Raw genomic sequence first — 23,171 nt, forward strand, 5'->3', positions numbered from 1 at the left:
ACATTACCTGGCCATCCTCAGTAAATACTATCAAACTCCTCTGACCTCATCTGGTTGAAGGAAATCACTGGTTCTCAGTATGGTTATAACAAACAACACAGGGTTTCCCATTAATTACCTAGACTGTGGCGGCCCGCCAGTCTAATTAGTCCCGCCACAGTTGTATAATGAACCAATTTTCTTTTTTCTACTATTTTTTTTAAAATATAAAGTTTGCCAATAGGGATGTATCAGTAGTATTGGCAGTGGTAGTAGTCGTAATAGTAATCCACTATATTTTTTATTTTCTAAAAAATAAACCAGTTCAACACAGGTAGCCACTTTTGCTTAATTTCTTTGATGGCTCAAATGTACTGTATGCTCTAGTCCAGTGGTTCTCAAACCTCTCCTCGAGGCACCCCAGCCGTTCCATGTATTTGTTAAATTCCACCACCAGCACACCGGATTAAACTAATAAAGGGCTAGTTAAGGTGAATCAGGTGTGCTGGTGGTGGAATTTAACAAATACATTGAACGGCTGGGGTGCTTCGAGGGGAGGATTGGGAAGCACTAGTCTAGTCGATTTTGTGTTTTGAGCACAAAGTTCATCATAGATCTAGCCTCTTTATTTTGCTCTCAAAGTGCACCAGATTGATGCATTTAACTTTAAAATGTACAAAAAAATTAAAGTTCCGGGGGACCAAAATAGGTCGCGGACCCGTTTTTATTGGGTCGCCAATTATATATATATATATATATTATTATTTTTAAGCTGTAGATGTGTTGATTCAGTTTGGCACCACATACTTATGTGAATCTGGGTTTTCTACTCTAGCATACCTGAAACACAAATACAGAAACAGACTAAATGCTCAGCATGACCTCAGAATAGCACTTTCATTGTTCATTTAAAAGTGTTACAAAATTGTATGTACAATTGTACATAATATGTTATGAGGTGGTGAGAAACTTAACATTACACTCTGATTATTGCTGTGATGTACTTTTATAATTAAATAAATACATTTCATATACATTTGAAATTCATGGTTTGTTGTGTTCCTTATCAGTAGTTTATAAATGTACATGGCAATTCATGATGTATTTTTGTAAGTTTGGGTCCCGGGGAAACACCAAATTTCTCTTTTGGGTCTCGAGCTGAAAAAGTTTGGGAACCCCTGCCCTAGAGGGTCGGAGGTTCACCCCCCATAGTCTCTGAAAATCCTGTGGGAAACACTGCAACCTATAGATACGAGTTTAACAGGCCCTGGGTGTGGGCATGTGTTGAAACCGGGAAACACATTTGTGTGTATATACAGGCTATATAATGCATTAGTAGCAGGCATTGTAGGTCTAAAAGGGGTTATAACATGAGGTACTAGGTAAAAAACCTTTTAATTAAGGTAAAGTGGGGTTTAGCCTCTCTCCTACATCAGTATTAGACTGAGGGACACACCGAAAGATCCGGTTTGAGTCAAGACGTGGTGGCGACGGCGAGACGAATCACACCGATAGAACTCCCGGCTCTCTGACGAGGGAAGAGCGACCACGCGGTGGACAGAGATAGCTTGAGGCTAGGCTGGTAAAGATATGCCTCCTAAAATGTCTAAACGGAAGTACAGGAAGTACAGGCTTTCCGGTTTCGACAAAACAATTATAGAAACGTGTGAAGTGCACAATATTTCCTTGTTTAAGCCACTGTAACGCCTAAGCCTGAAGAATCTACTACATGACCGGGACGTTCTAGCTTGTTTGCAGACCGGATTCGGGAAAAGTTTGGTCCGTTCGGAGGCAGCTTCCAGGGGAAGTACATACACCGGAAATTCTACCCCATAGACACTAGCAGTAGTTCTTTACCAGACTTTATCTCACTGAGATAAAACTGGGAATGAGGTTAGCTTGAGGCTAACAGATGGGCTTCGGTTAGTGAGCTAGGCCGCAACAAAAATCACGCGGGTATCGAGAGATGAATCTATTAATATAGGGTCCTTAGACCAGTGGTCCCCAACCATCGGGCCGCGGACCGGTAACGGTCCGTGAGGCATTTGTTACCGGGCCGCACAGAAAGAATAAATAATTTACATAATTTCCATTGTATTGATTATTCTAGTCTGAAAGGTGTTTTCTTTTGGAAAAACGACTGGACTTTCTCCGACGTAACATCTCTCGCCTGTGCCTCTTGACAGTACGTCAAGACACTTGTCTCGGTCACGTGATAGTTACCGGTACTAAAAAAATATGTTAGCTAAAATGAGTAAAAAACAAACATCTTTGGATAGCTTCTTTGCGATGGGGAAAAGACCAACTGAGAAGCCAGAAGAGGAGCCTACGACCTCCAAGAAAAAGAAAGCTTCTTTTAATAGACAATACTAGGGCTGTCCCGACTATGATTGGACAAAATTTGCTGTATATTTTTATAAAATTTTTATCATTCCATTTGGGCTGTGGGGGGTGTTCAACACTTTGGATGCCACTGGTTAACATGGTAAAACATGGTTAAATGCCAGGACCCACTTTACTGATAGCGTTGTGAACGCATAATCTCCGTTTTAAATTATGGCTATGTGTCTAATCTGCCCGTTGCTTATCAATGACTTGTTTGCAGTCAACATTGTCGAAACGGATTTTTTTTTTTTTTTTTCGGTTAATTTCCATTTTATAGCATTTTGAAAAGCCCTTGTTTTTCAGGAAAATATATAGATTCAGTGATAAACGGCATTTACTGGAATATTCTGGCATACACAAAAACGTTGTAATTTGTCGGCCTATTTATGAATAGTTTTCAAATAAACGCTAGATTATCGATAGTATATGTGTACTTATGCACGCTATAGAAGCGATCTGAAAAGTATATTCTCTCATTTCCTGATCAGCGAGCACACACACACACATGGGACACGTTGATATCTGTGAAAAAAGCTCAGATTATCCCAAGAATGGTAAAATAGATTCCTTACCTGAGATCAGATGTTATCCAAGAAGATTATTCCAATTCCTGATCGCCATTCCAAATATCGATCGCGTTTATTGATTCAGCGTTGGGTGCTGGAAATACATAATCCACGCTGTTCTGAGGGCCGGCGATCACTTGGTCTCTTCAGTTGGCTTGACAGAAAAGTAAAATGAGGAAACTGGCTCCCCCCCCCCTTCATCAGTCTAAACTAATGGGGTGCAGTTACACAGGGAGAGACAATAGGGGGCGGTATCTTCCCAATTGAGCTCAGAGACTCTGCAACACTAGCGTGAGGCTCTATTAATGAAATATGAATTCAAATCGCCAATAAAAAAATATACGACAAACAAACGCTATATAGCGTTGCCGGCACTCAACTGGCGGCATGAACTAACGACAAAACGCATCGCTGGCATCCAAAGTGTTAATGTCTGAAGGAGTCGACTGAAGGCTTCTTGTCCTCTGCAAAAGCATGCAATTGGTCCACTGATGGATACATCTTGATATTTGTCTAGTGTGTTCATTAGATGGGTGAAATCCTCTTTCAGTGCCTCTGTGCCTGTTTTCGTAGGCAGTTAGCCTCTGGTATGCATGCCATTAGCGTTAGCCACGCTTCTAGGCCTCTTTTCTTTTGGAAAGAATTATAATTTATTTTATTTTTTTTTATTCGACTAATAGGGGTCAGCCCTAGACAATACCAGGAGTCATACTTAAAATACAGGTTTATCGCAACACGTGACTCTCACGCGCCAAGTCCTCTCTGCATAATATGCTAGCAAACGAGGCAATGAAGCCTTCAAAACTGCTTCGGTACATCGAGCCCAAGCACCCTGGATTAAAAGATAAGCCTTTGTCGCTTACCTGTGAGACATATTCAATCTGCTCAACGAACTCAATCCGTCACTTCAGAGGAAAATGACAACTGTATTCAAGTTGGCAGATAAAGTAGCTGCATTCAACGCCAAGCTGGAATTGTGGGGGCGGCGAGTGGACAGAGGGATACTTGACATGTTTCGAACATTACCGAGGAGGACACCGAAACAGAAGCAAGCCCAGGGCTCACAATGATTCTGCGTTATGGCGAGTTGTGTTTTTCATGCACTTAACATTCTGTTCTGTTGCTGCTGTTCATGAGTTATGCACCCGCCGTGATGCTGCTGTTCATGTGTTGTACACCCGCCGTGGTGCTGCATAAAAATCCAATGCCCATCCTACTGATTTGCTCTGCCGGGTCTGTCTCTCTCTCTTTGTGCCGTATTAACAGGTTCAGCGCCAGAGGTCGCTATGGGCGTTGGGCCGTTGTGTGCCAGCACTCTGTTCAATGGGGATATATTCCGGTGTTTGCAGTGCTAAACCTATATTAAATATTATAGCTATGGATCTAATAACAACATCGATTGAGTTTCTTCCGGTCAACATGCAAAAAAACGAGGGATGTCAGTTTATAGCGTTAATTAGATTAATTAATTACACAGCAAATTATCGCGTTATGAAAATTAACTCAATTTTATTTATTTTTTTTGTATCTCATTCATTCCATAAGAATGTAGAATACACATTTACAGACTTTTTTTTTAATATGGTCCATTTGCATGTTCTTGGTATCTGATTCTAGGGACATCTATGAATCTCAGGGAATGTATTCCCAGTAGGGATGGGTACCTTTCACATTTGAACCGGTACCTGTGAATCGATACCGGTACCCAACGGTACCTATTTTCGGTACTTTAGTCTCAAGAAATTTAATTTACCTACCTCAGTCGTAAAAAAAATAATCCAAACTTCAAATAACTACAATTTCGACCATTTTCGGCTTGCCATTGCTCCGACTGCTTTGTTGTTGAATCAAGTCAAATCCTAGGTAAGCATATATTGTGCGTGTGAACGTTGACATGAAAAGAAAAAAGGTAAAAAAATAAGTTAATTTTTTTTTCTGTATCTCACTTGAATCGATACTCGGTAGTACGACGTGTTTCGGTTCGGTACCTCAAAAGTACCGAATTCGGTACCCATCCCTAATTCCCAGTGTCAGAAATACTGTGGGCTAGATCCACAAAGAATGGATTGCACGGTGCAAGTTGCACCCTTACTTACAATTCATTATGAATTGAAAATGGGGGACCCTGATGTAAACAAGACGAAAGTCTTTCTCTGGTCTGCATACCCTTAACAAGTGTGTATTGAGCCGTACTGTATTGTACCCATTCTGCAATCTGTTAACTCTTTCAGTGCCACGCCTGGTTTTCCATTTTACCGCTTGAATGCCACCATCCGCGCCAATGTTAACGTTAATATCGCCTAATCTATGTTTTAAATTATGGCTATGTGTCTAATCTGCCCATCGCATTATCAAAGACTATTTTCCAGACAGTGCTGTGAAGGCAGATTGTTTTTTTATCGCGTCGTTGCCGTTTCAGAGCAGTTAGAAAAGCCCCCGTTTTGATATAAAAAACAGCTCATTCTGGAGCATTCTATGAAAATCGTCTTTTAGTGGAATATTCCACAACGTTGATATTCGTCGGCCTTTTTATGAATCGTTTTCAAATAAACGCTAGATGATCAATATTATACGTGCACGCACGCACATTACGGCCGCGCGCGGATAATCGCCTCGTTGATTTCCTCTCGGAGTTTTACATTGAAACCAAAAGAAGACATTTCACAAAACAGCTTATAACTTCATCAAACTTACTCTGATTATCCTACCACTGATAACATAGAGTCCTTACCTGACATCAGATGGTATCCAACTGGTATATTCCAATTCCTGATCACCATTCGAAAAAATCGATACGTGTATGGATCCAACGCGACACAGTGGATCTCCATGATCCGCGGGGATCTGAGGCTCCAGAATGAACTCTAGTAACCCCTGCTGGATCAGTGAACTGGAAAATGTGGAGTACCGGATTTTTTTCCCCATTCATTTTCATTGAGTCCATTCCAAAATCACTTATGTCATCTGGGAGACGACAGGGGGCGCTTTTTTCCACAGTGATCACCGGCGCAGCTCGGCAATACTCGGGTAGGCTCGGGTGATGCAATAATTTTTCAGATCGCAAAAAAAAAAAAAAAAAAAAAAAATCCGAGAAATCTCGTGAGTGGCTAGCAACCACCTATAAAAAAACACGAGAAATCTCGTGAGTGGCACTGAAAGAGTTAATAACATTTTCATTCAATCAATCAATCTGCGCGGTGATTGATTGAAATTTTTATTTTGAGTAAATTGTAATGAACCAAATGAGAATATCAATACATTTTTTTTTATCTTTGACTGTGAATAACACCATGCTCAAATTGACCAGACCTGAAAAATCCAAGCAAATTAATAGATGGAAGATGATTAACACTTTGATCGCCATGGTTAAATTCATAATTTACCATCCCTAGCCAGCTCTATTTGTCTATGGAGAAGTTCCCCTTCTTTGCAGGGCTATAACTTTTTAAATTCCATTGCTAAATTGACATTATTATGGTCCTATATCCATTGTTCAGGGTGTAGCAACGATATACTTTTTCATTCACATATTCATACTAAAATATGGTCTAAAGTATACAAGTATGTTTTTATCGTTTTCTGCAGCTTTCTCCAGAACGTGATTTATAGCTCCAAATGCATTATATTGATGATGAAATACAGTTTGATAGCAATCGGCGCAAGATAAAAAATTTCAACTGGACGTGGTTCTAGAAGTTACTACGTATCATCTGATGTTGACCGGATGGGCGAGGGGGCGTTTATAATTCCGTGGGCAACGTTATACCATTCATCTAGTGTGGGTCATATGATCATCAGATCAGTTAGTATAGAATACGTTAGAAAATAACGTTGAAACTCACCGTATCTTCCTCGCGCCGTTGGACGATCAGCGTGGAGTAGACAGTTTTCGATTATGGGATGTTGATCCTGATGAACCATTTCCAGGTTGTATAATACTATATACGTCCAAATAACGTTGTTTATAGAGTTAGGGCGAGCAATTGATTATCCAGTGTGTTGAGATAGAGTCCTGCTAATGATCGCGAGTGCCCGGACGATTTATGGATGAGCACTTCCTGTTTGACGAGTCACTTCCTGTTGGCGATCTGCCGATCGGCCACCAGATGGCGCTCTTGAACCGCTAGAGAGTTGAGTGGAGATCAGCAGTATATCTCAGGACCCCGGAGAAATATGATTTCGATCACAGATTTTTGAAATATTGACATCAAAGACGAGTTACGTCGTCTTCGGCAGAATGAGCATGGCTAGGAATGACGTCTAAACACGTCATCGGCGATTAAAGTGTTAAACAGAAGGTTTTGTAGATACAGTACTGAATTCTGCCATCCGGACACATGCAATTTGAAATATGATTATAGAATATAGAATATCAGGCATAAAATAGTTATGCGATTAAAATGTGATTAATTAGATTAATTAATTACAAATCCTGTAATTAATTAGATAAATTTTTTTAATCACCTGACGGCACTAAAAAAACAGACAATTTTTTCATCCATACATTTCCGTTTTATACCGTGGTGAATATGAGTATAGTTTTAGAGTGATCCTGTGTAATTCCAGGAAACTCCGGCAAACAGCGCTTTACTGCATTTAATTATAAATCGTGCCATTTCTCGCCTGGATCAAGAATCATTCTGAAATCAACGCTAGATTATCGGTATTATGTTTGATTTGATTGATAACATATAGTCCTTACCTTGTATATGATGTACTGCAAAAAGAATAATCCATTTATCTGATCACCATTCGAAATTCTGATCACGATCGTGTGTCCAACATTATCCACCAAAACGCATGAACCGGCGGTGCTCAAGTGTCCCCAATCCATGTGTTATAAACGTTACTCATGCCCGAGAAGGAAAATCTGGACCGGACTTTTTAGACAGACGTACAGATGCAGTACTAAAAATTCAGATCAATTCTGCTGCTTGTGTTCTGCTTGTGTGCCACTTAAGGCCATGTCCACACAAACGATTTTGGTCTGTTTCGTTTATTTAAAAAAAAGAGTTTTCCGTAAACACGAAATAGTTTAAAAAAAACGAGTGCGTCCTAATGAGAACACTGAACCGCTGAAACGCTGCTGCAAAAAAACACCAAAAGCAGAGAAGAATGGAGCATGCGCAGTTTGCACCTACCTGCGCCTACCTACCGCCAATAAAAACAAAAGAAGAGAAGGACAACACTAGTGTTGTTGTGCCGTCCGGTTTTGTGATTTTGAACAGACCTACTTTTCCAGAGACACACGGCGCAGCGTACTTCGGGAGTGGAGAGAGAGAGAGACCGCGGCTCAAACTACCTGTTGGAATAAATTAATTGATTGTTAATTGATGTTTAACTTGTCCCTGTGTGTGTCCAGTCATTTCGACTAGCAAACGTTGTCTGTATTTAGTTGGTTAGCTATTTCGCGAATGTGGATAGCATTTTGAATAGCATCAATGCTAGCTGGCTGGCTAGTGGCTACAGCTTTATTTACCAAATTATGGAGGCTTTTTAATCGTCAAGGTAAGAGAGGATTTGTCATGATCAACTGAAGGCGTATGCTATGGAACAATATGTGCTTGGGTTTTCAGAAAAAGGCCAGCTATGTGACACAAATTATTTAGCTAATATTGATAGCATAGCTTGCTGGCTACAGCTCAGCACCATGCCATGGGGATACTATTTACTAAATTATGGAGGCTTTTTAATCGTCAAGGTAAGAGAGGATTTGTCATGATCAACTGAAGGGGTATGCTATGGAACAGTTTTCCGCAAAAGCCCGATCAGGCTCAATAGCTTCTGCACCACGAACGCAACTACTCTGTACGACGCCATTGTTATTGTGATGTTGGCTGAGAGTTTGCGCATGCGGGGTAAGGGAGAGGTGGGCCAACGCGTCATCGGTTCAGGAGAAGGCGCGTATCGCTTGTAAAGATGGTGGCGCAACGGGGGCGTCTTCAGAATTGCGCACTCTGGGACCTGGTATCAAAAAGTACCATCTTCAGGCTGCCAGAATGCAGTTCTGTGTGGCAGAACGATACAAACGATCAAATACTTTGCCTAAAATGACCAAAATCGTTTTAGTGTGGACATGGCCTAAGTCTAGCACTCGGGTGTTAATTTTCGGGGCTGGTGGCTGGGTCCCAACGTGAACAAATGGATGGTACTACTTAACTTAAGTGCTTCCCCAGGGAGGGGGTCGGGGGCTACTGCCCTCAGACCAGGGCTGTACCGTGCGAGATATATATTGCACGTGCTACAGCAACAGCGGTCTGTGCGATGAATGGATTTACTTCAGTAGCACTGGTGCGATAGGCATTCGGTTCATATCGATACTCTTATTTTGAAAATCCTGTCGCGGGTCTCATTTCCGCCTAAGCGCAGCTCCAGCTATAATAACTATGGCTCCGGCAGCTAGCAATGCCCAGTTCATATCGATACTCTTATTTTGAAAATCCGTGGTGTCGTGACTCATATCCGCTCCACAGCACACACCAGTACTCGTCTCAGTAGTAGCAGCAGTAGCGTCTGGAACGCGGACATTGCAACATAGCAAGGCTAGTGTGCTTATTTCGCGACCCAAAACAAATCCCTGCTGTTTTATTCCGCAACGGGTCAAATGCATATAACATGCTTTGCAATCCTCGCCATTCCTTTATGACCACGTCGTGTTTAACACTTTCGCGGCCACTGGGATGAGTCTAATTAATCTCAAGAGGACCGTGGAATGTAAACAGACGTGGGGCTGTTTGTAGAGCTAAATCTATACTTTATAGTAGGGATGTCCGATATTATCGGCCGACCGATATTATCGGCCGATATCGGCAGTAAAATGTGATATCGGAAAATATCGGTATCGGTAAAAAAAACTAAAAAAAACAATAACAATATTGCATCCAGTGAAATGATTAGTTACCTGAAATTATTCCGTTTTTTTGGGGGGGAAACCCTGCATATATCGGTTGATATCGGTATCGGAAATTAAGAGTTGGACAATATCGGAATATCGGTATCGGTAAAAAAGCCAATATCGAGCATCCCTACTTTATAGTATTGCTATCTGTCCATTCTCATTGTGAATTGAGACCATAAACCGTCCCTTCAAAATGGCTTAAAGGGAAAAAAAAATCATCAATACGTTCTCATTTTATAGCGCTGTGAATATAAGCATTATACCGGATTTGGTCTAGTATATTTCCTGGAAGCCGAGATAATGGGCTAATAGCTAATAACGTTAAATCCAATGGCATTTCGGTTATAGATACGCTCCAGTTAAAACTCAAACTGCATATGATCGGCACGATCCTCACGCATGTATGCATGAAAGGGGGGGGATGTCGTTTCTGATTATTGATTACCAATAACCGCGTTAGCCTCATTAGCCTCATAGGCCGAACGCCTGGATGGCTATCAAAACAAGGCCCGATCGGGATGTACTTTACGTGAAAAAGATCTTACCGTGGTCCGGTGGGATCCCCACAAGCATTTCCCCGTTATCGATCGCCATCTGGTAGATCGATATGTCCATTGGCTGATGATAAATCCCCTTATTGCATGGTGAAATCTGCGATGCAAAACGTAATCCAAGCTACATGCTGCACATCTAGAATCCTGCTAACTGAAATCTCCATTGAAAGTAAAAAAAAAAAGACTGAGCCGTTCAGCCACAGGGCACACTGCATTATCGCGATAGCGCCCCTAAGAGGATCTGGCCAGTATTGCACCTTCTCGAATTCATAGAGTAGGGTAAATCTGCAGTGCCGCTCGGCGACCTTTAATAGGTTATTAATATGGAATAAAAGCAATAACAACTTGCCACAGATTTATCCGTGCTTCTGTGCACAACGGGTGGAATCGAAACACGGAGATCTCAGTTGTTCGTCCCCATTGTGTTAAGACCGGAATTAACGTTGCGTTAGCATAAGCTAACAACAAGCTAAAACCCTGTTCAGAGCGACAGAGAACAACAGAGTGGGGACTGGGAAGGAGGGGGCATTCTCCCTTCTGTGTGTGTGCGTTTGAAAAGATATGATGAAGTCAGACGAGTATATTATATTGATAGTAAATGTACTGAGGGTGGACAGATGATAAATGTATGCATGATCATCATGCAACATAAAACAATTGCAGGAACGGTTTGGGAGAGGAAGTGGTTTTAGGTTTGCGTGTTCCAACAAATTTTACTTAAAGTTTAAAGCTCAATATATCAAAACGTGGCACTTTATAGTGAACAGGAGGTCTATTTGTATTAAAAACAATAAATCGTTTTTCATCTAAATGTCTGGAAGAGCTAAAAAAAAAATTTCCCAAATTATATTACCGTAATTCCTCTAATAGTAACCGGGTCTCAAATACAAGCCGGGTCTCTATTAATGGCCGGGTGCGCTCTTGAGCTAAGCAATTATAAGCCGGCCTCCTAATACAAGCCGGGTTACTAATATACTGAGCTGCATACTGAGCTAGTTACTTGATTTCACTTTGAAAACGTTGAAATGACCAGTGACCACCTGTAATTGCACTGTTTACTATTTCATACAGTACTTGGTTTCAATAAATGAACCCAGTACATTTTACTGGGTTCAAACTGACACAAAACGTTGATTTATTCATTATGATCCGTTTGAAAATTTGAAATATAGGCCTCCCTCTTATACAGGCCTCCTCCTAATACAAGCCTGGTACCCGCTACAGTTGAAACAAATACAAGCCGGGGTTACTATTAGAGGAATTACGGTAGTTACCTTTTGAGTTGATCTAAATGTTACCGATTGTGTTAAATGGGCTTATGATATCATCTCATATGAATTGCAGGCACCTGCATTGTATCGTATCGTGGCAGATATCGGCAAATATCGTATCGTTGTCCAAAGAATCTATATCATATCGTGATGAAACTGGTGATTCCCGCCCCAAGTAGAGTCCATACACCCAACACCAAATCCAATAATTCCTTACACGTAACGTGTCTGGCTGTGTGACGTCAATGTCAATTTGCGAAGATGACGAAAACTATAACGTTAGTCATTTCCTGCTTGATGTGAATCCGGACGTGATGTCACACAAATGCCATTATTTTTATTAGTGTGAACGTATAGATTTTATCCAGCGCACATTTGGATAATATTGTAATATTGTGATATCCCATGGATATATTTTTTTGTGTGTAAGAAATAAAAATTTAAAACACGGTTCGAACCGATTAATTAAGATTTGAATGCAAACGTAACAAACGAAGGTCCGAGCATCTGAACGGGCTCAGCGGGGCTCTACGCTGACCTTTTTCCCCAAGGAGCCCATGTGCTCCTAAATGAAAAAAATTAGGAGCACACAAAGAAATTTAGGAGCGCAGTGAAAATGTTTCAAGTAACAGAGTTTATTAAACTATTTATTACATGCATATTATACTGTGCGTGTGTGTGCATATTAAGGGACAGACATCTGTGCAATAGCACCACCAAAATCACACATTGGTCCATGCCTACTAGACAAGGATATAGGTTGTCCAGCTGCTTTTTTATGTTAGTGTTGTCACAATACCAACATTTTGACTTCGATACAGATAGGAAAGGTAATGGAATATATTATTAGATGACAGACATGGAAAGTTCTTTATACAATTCTTTAATTCATTATTTAAAATAATATTTTGACACTGTTGAAGCGTAAATAATCTAATTATGCTGTTACAGCTGCTGAGCTATATACTATAGCTAATGTCCATAAATTAGGGCCGTCTTAAATACTTCGAAGCTTCGTTCTATGGGCATGGGATTCAAATGAAAATAAAATTCGATTAAAAAAAGATAAAAAAAAATCCACTGCAAAATCAACTCTGCCTCTTTTTGTTAACTACAACAAGCAATGCAGTTTGTTATTTAACACATTAGGGGCCATTGGGATTAGACGGGCCCCACTCTAGGAGGCCAGCTTTTCATTACAACTTTTCACTGTGCGTGAGGTTGTTTGTAGAGATAAATCTATATTTTATATTATTGCTATGTGTCCATTGTCATTGTCAATTGACAGTATAAACCTTCGCTTCAATATGCCATAAAGAAATAATTTTATCATCAATACGTTCCCTTTTTTTTGCGTTTATCGCTTTTCCTGGTCAAGCATGACCGACAGATGCAGGGTGAAACGGGAGAGAGAGCAGGGGAAGACATTTGGCAAATGACGGCGGGTCCGGGAATCGAACTCTGAGTCAACCGATCCGTGACGCAGCACGGTACTCCGCGACCCAGCGCGGTACATGGTGTGCTACTGGAGCACCCCAATACGTTCCTGTTTTATAGCGTCGTGAATATGAACGTTATATCGGAATGGTCTGGGATCATTCCTGCAATGCTAGTTATAGGGCGCTAAGCTAATAACGTTAAATCGGTGGCGTTTCGGCCCTACACAAGCTATTTAAAAATCTAAATGCATATGATCAGTATCATGTTCCACCATGAATGCATGAAAGGGGGGGGGGGGGGGCGTTTATTGATTACTAATAACGGCATTCGTTATTGCAACAACATACGCTGACCGGGTGGATGGCTATGAGAACAAGGCCCGATCAGGCTGAAATTGACGTAAAATCGCTCTTACCTGTGGCCGGTTGGATTCCAAAAAGAATTTCCCAGTTATTTGATCGCCATCTGGTAGATCGATATGTCAATTGGCTGATGCTATATTCCTTTACTGCATACTGAATTCGGCATCGCAAAAAGTATTCAGGCGATCTGGTGAAGCCATAGCTTTAGGCTAACAGAAAAGTCCACCCGGAGCGGGGAAACTGCATTCTCGAGACAGCGCCAATACCAGGATCTGGCCAGTACTGCACTTTCGGAGTCCCAAAATGGCTTTTACCAGCCAAAATACAGCTCTGTGACAATATCCGGGATATTAAAATGGAATAAAAGCAAAAACGAGTTTAACACGTATATATACGTGGTTGGCCCCGAACCAGTTAAGATGAGGTCGGACTCTGCAGACAGATTTGTGTTCATTGTGCTGCTTTTATAAAGCCTCAAATGACAGCTTACAATATTTCATGAAAGCAACGCGTTTCGTTTGTCTAAGATTTAAAAAGGTTTAAACTTTACAGCACTGACAATTCTCTATAGTATTTTTTATATAATAATAAATATAATGCAGGACCTCTTTAGGTCTTTATTCGGCATGCAACAAACTGGGACATGCAATGGGAGCGGCACACACACTGGAATACACACACACACACATGCATTGTCTTTTTTCTCAGTCGCCGATGCGATTGAGCTCTGCGCTTAACCCATCCTGTCGTCCTTCCCCCCAAGGGCAGCCGGGAGCAGACAGGGCGTCGATGAGGTACCGCGCCCGGGGACCAATCCAAGTGCTCCTGCCCGTCTTCGTCAAGGACGCGACAGCGTCAGCGATCTGTTGTGTGCATGTTTTTCCATTGGGTTTATCTTATCGGGGGGGAAACCCTTGCGAGCACGGGGAGACCATGCAAACTCCACACAGAAAGGCCTGGGAGATCCCCCACCTGGGCACCTGGCAACGCGGAAACCTGGTCCCCAAGCGGGAATCGAACCCTGGAACTTCTTGCTGTGAGGCGACAGTGTTAACCACTACACCACCTTGCCCGACCGATATAAAAACATGTCTCAACACTTTGAGTGCCAACAACGAGAAATCTCGTTGTTCGCCGCCATGCGTTGAGTGCCAACGACGAGAAATCTCTTTATTTAATCGTTATTGCTTTTATTAGCGATATCCATTCATTTTTCATCAATCCAGCCTCACGTTATCATTGGGACAGTCTATGAGCTCGAACAGGGCAAATACCGCCCCCTATAGTCTCCCGGATGGTAATGCACCCATTGGATTGGACTCAATAGAAATGCATGGGGGGAAAAAACCCGGAATCCAGATTTTACTTCTCAGGCATGTAACCTGAGACGATTGCATTCATTGTGGACCCTCAGAGCAGCGTGGAATATGTGTTTCGAGGTTGGATCGTTGGATCAATAAACACAATCGATATTTGGAATGGCGATCAGGAATTGGAATAATCTTTTTGCAGAACATCCGATGTGAGGTAAGGAATCTATTTGACCAGTCTTGGGGTAATCAAATGTTTTTTTCACATATTCCACAACGTGTCCCCTGTGTGTGTATGTGTGTATATGACGTTAGCGCTGACCAGGTCATAGATAATAGATTTTTCTCTAGCGTGCATAAGTACACATATACTATCGATAATCTAGCGTTTATTTGAAAACTATTCATAAATCAGCCGGAAAATGACAACGTGTTGCGTGTAAATGGCTATTTTTTTTACTTCATATTCTTTTTAATTTTTTTAATTTCTTTTATAGACATTCAAAGCTTCGTTCGAATACTTCAATCGAAGCTTCGAATGTTAAAAAACGACATTCGGTACAGCCCTATTAACTACATATAAATATTTATATACTTGTTTGCTTTATAGACTAAGGTTGCAACATAATTATGTAAAGTAATGTTGTTGGCTATGTAATGGAGAGCAGCCGCCCAGGCAGCGCAGCTCACGACTTAATTTAATTAATTAATTCAATCCACTTTATTTATAGAGCACATTTAAAAACAACAAAGTTGAACAAAGTGCAGTACAAGTACCACAACATAAAAAAATTTAAATAAAAAATTTATAATATATATATTTTTTTTTCTTTCTCGAAGCTTCGAATTAAAATAGAATCTCGGCCCCGAAGCTTCGAATGCCAAAAGAAAATTCGAAGGTCAGCCCTACAATAAATATCTTCCATTTGAATGAAATAGGATCAGGAATCAGGAGAGAGGGGATGCAAAGCTCAAAGTTTTCCTTACACATAGAAACAGCATGGGGAGAGAGGGAGAGAGGCAGAGAGAGATTTTTACCGCATTGAGGATGCAACGCATATTAGACCATTTGACGCTTTGCTCAGAGTTTTCCCTACACATAGAAACAGCATGACGAGAGAGAGGTTTTTACTGCAACGAGGATGCAACGCATTTTAGACCATTGGAGGCTTCGCTCGCTGCGTTTTCCTTACACATAGAAACAGCGTGACGAGAGGTTTTTACCGCAACAAGGATTTTCTTACACATAAATACAGCATGCCTCATGAGATAAGTTGTCACAGAGCTGTCAAACGCAGGGCTGAATAGCTAGATGTCATAGCTTCTAAGATTGAAGGTCTGCGCTGCTCTGTGTATATTATGAAATGACAATTGCGCTTTGACACGCCCACTACGCAAAACCATTACTTGCACACTGTGCGCCTAAATGATTTTTCCGGTTCGCACAAATACATTTTTAGGGGCAAATGCGAGTGGAAAAGCTCACACTGTAGAGCCCTGCTGAGCCCTATATAACCCCCCCCCCCCCCCCCGCCCCCCCTTTCCTCAGTAATGGAACTGGTGTCGTGGAGTCACTCCACTGTGAGGGTTAGGGTTTCAAGGGTTTAGTTTAGTTAGCGGCTAACGTTAGTTAGCTTAGCGGCTAGCTTAGGATGCCTAGCATGTTAGAGACATTGGACCCGTTGCTCTCGCTGGTCTGTCTTATGAAATGACAATTGCATGTCATTGAAGGTTTAAAGTTTCAAGTTTGTTTATTAATTATCACAATAAAATACATACTTTACGGTGAAATGCTTGGTTCAGTATGAGCCCCTGAGAGTGTGCTTCATACAGTAAAAAAAGTAAGTAAGTAAAAAGTTAAAAAAGTAAAGAGGAATATACAATATACATATATACAATATACAGTACAATATACAATCTAAAGTACAACCTAGGTACAGTCTACGTACAGTGAGTAAAAATGAGTAAACAGTGAAGTACAATGCAGAAAATGAGGTACAAAACTTTGAGGTAAGGAGCAATTGCAAATTAGGTATGAATGTAGTGCAAATCTCTTTAATAATAGATAAATATAATATAGTGTCTAAAGTGAGTGTTAAGGTGAGTGTTTGTTTAAAAGTGAGTGTGTGCATGTGGATGTGTGTGCAATGAGTGTAGATGATGGGTTGTTACATGGGGTTCGCGCTGGTCTGTGTCTATAATGAAATGACAATTGGGTGTCATTGGAATTCGGATTATTTTCTAACTGGGTGGGTTTTAGGTACCGAAATGCGGTACCCAAACCTACCCATCACGGAACCCCAAGTAAATAACATCAACTACAAGTCTATATATCCAACGTACATGATGAAAAAATTATGTGCAACAGTTGTGATTGGAGGGGGGAAAAAGAGGGCGGATTTGAGATAGGTCGATAACATTAAAGTAAAGTAACATCTACTATAACTGTACTGAAGACATGCACATGGTGTAATAATTTAATTCCATAGGTTTTATATGCTGGACCCCAGAAAGACTATCCACGACAAGGCCGTCAGTCAGTGGAGACGATAGACAATACAAATAAACGTGTAACTCACTCGTCCTGATGGTGGCGGCGCTGTCTGTAGAACTCCTCCTTGGAGAGGGGTGGCTGAGAGAGGGAGGGCGGGGGAGGGCGGAGGGGAGGAGGTTGAACGCCGGGGGGAATCCAAGGTGGGTTGACTCCGGGGGGTCCCGGGATAAAGAGGGGCTGGGGCAGATAGCCGACCACGGGTGGAGGGGCCATGCCGGGGCCAGAGGGGTAGGGAGGGGGGTAGGACTGCGGGGGCGGGATAAAGATTGAGGGTGGCGGCGTGTAGACGGGCGGCGCAGGGAGAGGGGGCATAGCCGTCTGCAGGCGAGGAGGGAGAGGGTGGTCTCCACGAGGTCTGTAGGGTCTGTCGAGGGAGGGTCTGTCGAGGGAGGGAGAAATAAGTTAGACGGTGAAAGATATTCTGACAAGCACTCCAATGGGCGAACAGAGTGGAGTCGTACCTTTCCCAGTGCCTGGGTCCTCCTCTGTGGGGGTGATGGGGGCGGGGCTGGGGACCTGGAAGAGCCAATGGAAAGCAGTTAAATACCTTGAAGCATTTGATGTCTAAACAATAAAAAATGGTACCATCACTTCAGCAAGTCCAATTAATTAGGAGTGGGAGGAAAAATAACAATTCATTATCATGAATTACAATCGGGCCTCGTTATCATACTCAACCAGCTGATTAGCAAATGTGGCTATTGAGGCTAACGCCGTTATTGGTAATCAATAATCAGAAACAAAGTTGCCCGCCCCCCCCTTTCATGCATTCATGGTGGACCATGATACCGACAATATGCATTTTGATTTTTAGCTCTAGCTTCTGTAGGGCCGAAACACCATTCGATTTAACATTAGCTATTAGCCCTGTATCTCGTTTTGCAGGAAATATACCAGACCAATCCCATATAACGCTTATATTCAAGACGCTATAAAATGGGAACGTATTGATGAAAAAATTATTTCTTTAAGCCATTTTGAAGGGACGGTTTATAGTGTCAATTGACAATGAGAATGGACAGATAGCAATAATATAAAGTATAGATTTAGCTCTACAAACAGCCTCACGCGCAATGAAACCTTATTATGATATGCTGGCCTTATAGAGTGGGTCCGTCTAATACCCGTGGCCGTCAATGTGTTAAAAGGCATACTGGGACCCCGAGGGTGCAGTAACAGCCAGATCCGGCTAGGTGGCAGTATCAAGAGTGCAGTAAACGCTGTTCCAGACCGTGTGTTACGTTTAAATCCCTCCGGGCGCTAAATTTATTTATTTTAATAAATGTATTTAATTATCCCGGATCACTCCTAAACTATACTTATATTCACCACGGGATAACGCACGAACGTATGCATGAAAAAATGTTGTTCGACGGAAGAAAGTCACTGTCAAATGACTATAGTATCGTCTCCATAGCTATAATATAGAATATAGATATAGCTCTACAAACAAGGTGAGGCACTGCTATCTTTAAAGCGTGGCATAGCTAGAACAGGACCAGGCTAATCCCTGGCACTGAATGAGTCTATTGTTAAAAAAGGTCAGCAGAGCAGGCCTGTACAGTGCGACATATATCTCGCACGTGCTACAGCAACAGCGGTCTGTGCGATGGATGGATTTACTTCAGTAGCACTGGTGCGATAGGGATTCGGTTCATATAGATACTCTTATTTTGAAAATCCTGTAGCGGGTCTCATTTCTGCCCACGCGCAGCTCCAGCTAGGCTCCGAAAGCTAGCAACGTTCAGGTGCATATGATAATCTTATTTTGAAAAAACTCTTGTGACAACTCGACGAGTCATATCCGCCCTATCCGTGCGCCTTCTGCAAGCAGAGCAGCGCGTTGGTCGGTTGCTGCGTTAACACAGCAGTGCGCCTACACGTCCCGAAATAAGTCCGTGGTGTTTTTTTCTTCTCGCAACGGGTCAAATGCATCTACATGCTTTGCACCGTCGCCATTCCTTTATGCGCACATCGCCCGAAATTAACGTTTATGTACCATTACAATCACTACAACGTTAGCAAGCTAACAAGCTAATCCTGATCACAGGCAGAGCCAGCAGACAGTGTGGAAAGGGAAATGGGGGGGCACTCTCTCCCCTTCCCTGTGTGTGTGTGCGTGCGTGCGTTTGGAAAGATGATGAAGTCACTAGTCAGGACAGGAGTATATTATAGTAAACTGAGGATGGACAGATAATGTTGATATTCAAATAAACAAGTTTCGAGAGGAGTGGAAGTTTGAAGACAGACTAGACAATATGATGCGGGGGTGGTGAGTTGAAACAGTGTGTGTGAATGAATGAATGAGAACTTTATTTAACAGATTGCAGAATGGGTACAGTACAGTATGGCTCAATACACACAATTGTTAAGGGGATGCAGACCTGAGAAAGACGTTTGTCTTGTTTACATCAGGGTCCCCCATTGTGTGTGTGTGTGTGTGTGTGTGTGTCCCAACCGACCCCACTTCTATGTTTCAATAAATTATTTGCATTTAAAACTATTAACGCTGACTCATTCCTTCAGTCCACTCAAAATTATGCTAATATTCCTTATGTTGTTTATGATATTAATTGAAAATAGCATATGAGTATCATAGTAATAATAACACATGGCGATATACTAAATGACAGCCAAACATGGCACTGCAACTAAATAACACAAATACAATAGGCACATTTGTGACTGTTACAAATATAACAAGTTTTATACTTGTGCTACAAGATTTTGGCCTGTGCTACAAAACTATCAACCTCTGTAGCACCAGTGCTATGTGCAAAAAAAGTTAACGTACAGCCCTGCAGCAGAGGATCTACCTACTGAGAAAGCTGAACTCTTTTAATGTTAGTGCAAAGATCCTGAGCACTTTTTATAGTTATTTTATTGAAAGCCTCCTAACTTTTTCTTTTATCTGCTGGTTCAGTGGCCTGTCCATCAAAGATAGGAACAGCCTACAGTATATTGTGAAAGTGTGCTCCAAAATAATTGGAGTAAAACAGAGACCTATGTTCTCTCTGGACGGACCAGGTGGTCAAGAAGGGGACGAGCGTCACAAATCAACCCCTCCATGCTCTGTCTCAGCGGTTTTCACTGTTGCCTTCTGGCCGCCGTTATGACGTCCCACCAAGTAGGACCAACCGCTACGCCAAATCTTTTGTCCCCTCAGCTATCAGACTTTTAAACACAGACAGTAGTCATTTTAAGTAACCTTTTGCACTTGGTTGTCTGTTTTTACTTTTACTTTTATTGCTGGATTGTATCACATGGAGTGTTTCTCTTTTTATTTGCCGTGCTGTCGTTGAGATGTTTTGTTGTTTGTTTGTCTTTGTTGCTTGTAAGCTGCAAATATGAATTGCCCCACGCGGGACCAATAAAGTTGTCTGAATCTGAATTAACCACTACAAACAACCAAGAACACCAGAGCTGCATTTGGTTCAAGGTAAAAAAAAAAATGGTTTCTCCTCATCGTTGTCTTCCCTCAAGTCGAGGGTGGGATGCCTAAAATGCCAGGATGTAAAATGGCTGCCAAACAAAAGTAGGCTTTGGTTCCAACTTATGTTAACCCTTTCACTACCACACTACCAAAGGGTTAACCCTTTCACCGCGACAATACAGAAGGTTAACCCTTTCACTGCCACACAACAAAGGGTTAACCCTTTCACAACCACACTACAGAAGGTTAACCAGTTAAGCCCGACAGGTCCGGTACCGGTCCCAAAATGACATCACGTCATAAATCAATCTCTCTAAACTGTATGACATAATGTATCCAAGAGTAAAGACCATAATCCTGTCAAAACAGCAGTCAGTGTATATTTTCAACAATACGTTTGTTTACCAATAGGGTAAAGTGTTAGTGAGATTTTAGTTTATTGAATGCGTTTATAATTTAGCGAATATCCACCATTTTGAATTAGCGGCACCTCGCCGAATGTAGTCATGAGGAGAGGGCCTCCAGAGCTCTCAATGAGGGTTGACATTTAGAAAAACTACCTTTCCCAGCCGATTCCAGCTTCCTGCAAGCAAATGACTTCTGTATGAATTTCTTTTATTCCTCTTATTTCTCAGGATTCTCCATCACAAAATGTTACGTTATTGGCATAGATTGGAGCGCAGTTAGTGTGTCTACCTTCTGTGAACATTTAGCAACAATACCTGTTGCAATCCGATCCAAAATGGCAGAGCCATATCCATAATAAGGATGGAACTGTACATACAGCAGATTTCATTCGCGGTTCTTCAGTGCATGCCTAGAGATACTAAATCCAAATTGAACTCTGCCATTTGAAAGAGGAGATTTGGCCCGATCCATAGATGTGCCAGTTGGCTATAATAAGGTAATTTATAAGCCTGGTATTCTATAATAATATTTCAAATTGTGTCCGGATGGCAGAATTCAGTACTGAATCTACAAAACCTTCTGTTTAATCATCTTCCCTTTATTCATTTACTTACATTTTTTGTACACATGATCTCAAGAAGGTGCTGAACGAGCTCAGTGGCAGTTTTTCATGTCTGGTCATTTTTAGCATGGCGTTATTCACAGTCAAAGATGCAAAGACAAATCATAATTTATATTCTCCTTTGTTTCATCACAATTTACTCAAGACTAGTAACGGACACAATATTTCTGACACTGGGAATCCAAAGATGTCCCTAGATAACAAGAACATGCAAATGGACCTTGTAGAAGTGGAGCAATCTTCCATTTACTGGCAGATTTTACCTTTCGGAACAGTTTAACCCTTTCACTACCACACTACAGAAGGTTAACCTTTCATTACACTACAGACGGTGTGGGGTAGTGAAAGGGTTAACCTTATGTAGTGTGGTTGTGAAAGGGTTAACCCTTTGTTGTATGGCAGTGAAAGTGTTAACCTTCTGTATTGTTGCCGTGAAAGGGTTAACCCTTTGCGTTTTACATCCCCTTGATCCCTGGTGTTCTCCTTTCCTCTATGAAGCCCCATCTCGACCACTCACAGCACCTGGTGAGAGCCTCACTATCTAGACAAAGGTTCTAATTACAAATGTCATTCATGATCTAATCATCTATATCTATAAAACCAGACAATGTATTGTTTTGTTTAAGTTACTTTTATACTTGTCATTTGTTTGTTTTTGTGTGCTCTTCTCTCGTTATTATCATACACTAGGGGTGTAACGGTACACAGAAGCCACGGTTCGGTACGTACCTCGGTATTGAGGTCACGGTTCGGTACGATTTCGGTACAACAGGAAAAAAATATTTATAATTATTATTATATATTTATAATAATTATTATAATTATTATTATTAAATATAATAATATTCTATAGGCTTGCCGTAGTAGTCAGTGATACTGGTGTAATTCTGTGTTCAGGCATCCACAGAGTAAATTATTTGCCTACTGCACCTTTAACAACAGCTTAGTTTCACTTATAGAGAGAATTTAACTTCACGTGAAGCCGACACTGAAGAAGACTAGAGAACAGATGACATGTTACACAACAATGGCAGAGGATTATCAATATTTTGGATTTAATAGCAGCAACTGGAGAGGAGCTCAGATGATCTGGTGGTATGTTGTGCTTTTATTTTTTCTCCGATCAGCTGTGAGACTCCGCGGTCCGCCGGAAAAGGTTGACGTGTGTTCGCGCGTGTCTTTTGGTTAACATTATTGGGCGAACAAGAAAACTAAAGAAAACTGCAAAATTGTAATGGCCCTGCTGTGTTAAACATTTAATTAATTCATCATGGTTTTGTTTTAGGGACAAATAGGCTGTAGTAAACAGGAGAGGAGGAGGGGAGAGCCGAGTGCAGATGTCAGTGCGCGCTGTTGTTATTCTGTCCGCTTCTCATCTGAGACGTATTC

At 41.4% G+C, this 23,171-nt stretch overlaps 1 protein-coding gene across 1 annotated transcript in view; it reads right to left on the reverse strand.

Annotated features, from left to right (window-relative positions):
- Positions 1-23,171, reverse strand: part of LOC311232409 (uncharacterized protein) — a 71,983-nt gene that overhangs the window by 21,312 nt on the left and 27,500 nt on the right. Inside the window, exons 13-14 of the mRNA XM_084319190.1 lie at positions 17,781-17,835; positions 17,345-17,698 (exon numbers count right to left, since the gene is read on the reverse strand). Of these exons, the coding sequence (XP_084175316.1) occupies positions 17,345-17,698; positions 17,781-17,835 (409 nt within the window). The remainder of the gene's footprint in view (positions 1-17,344; positions 17,699-17,780; positions 17,836-23,171) is intronic.

The sequence above is a fragment of the Notolepis coatsorum genome (assembly GCF_963971535.1).
Source record: "Notolepis coatsorum genome assembly, chromosome: 7".
Classification (NCBI taxonomy): Eukaryota; Metazoa; Chordata; class Actinopteri; order Aulopiformes; family Paralepididae; genus Notolepis; species Notolepis coatsorum.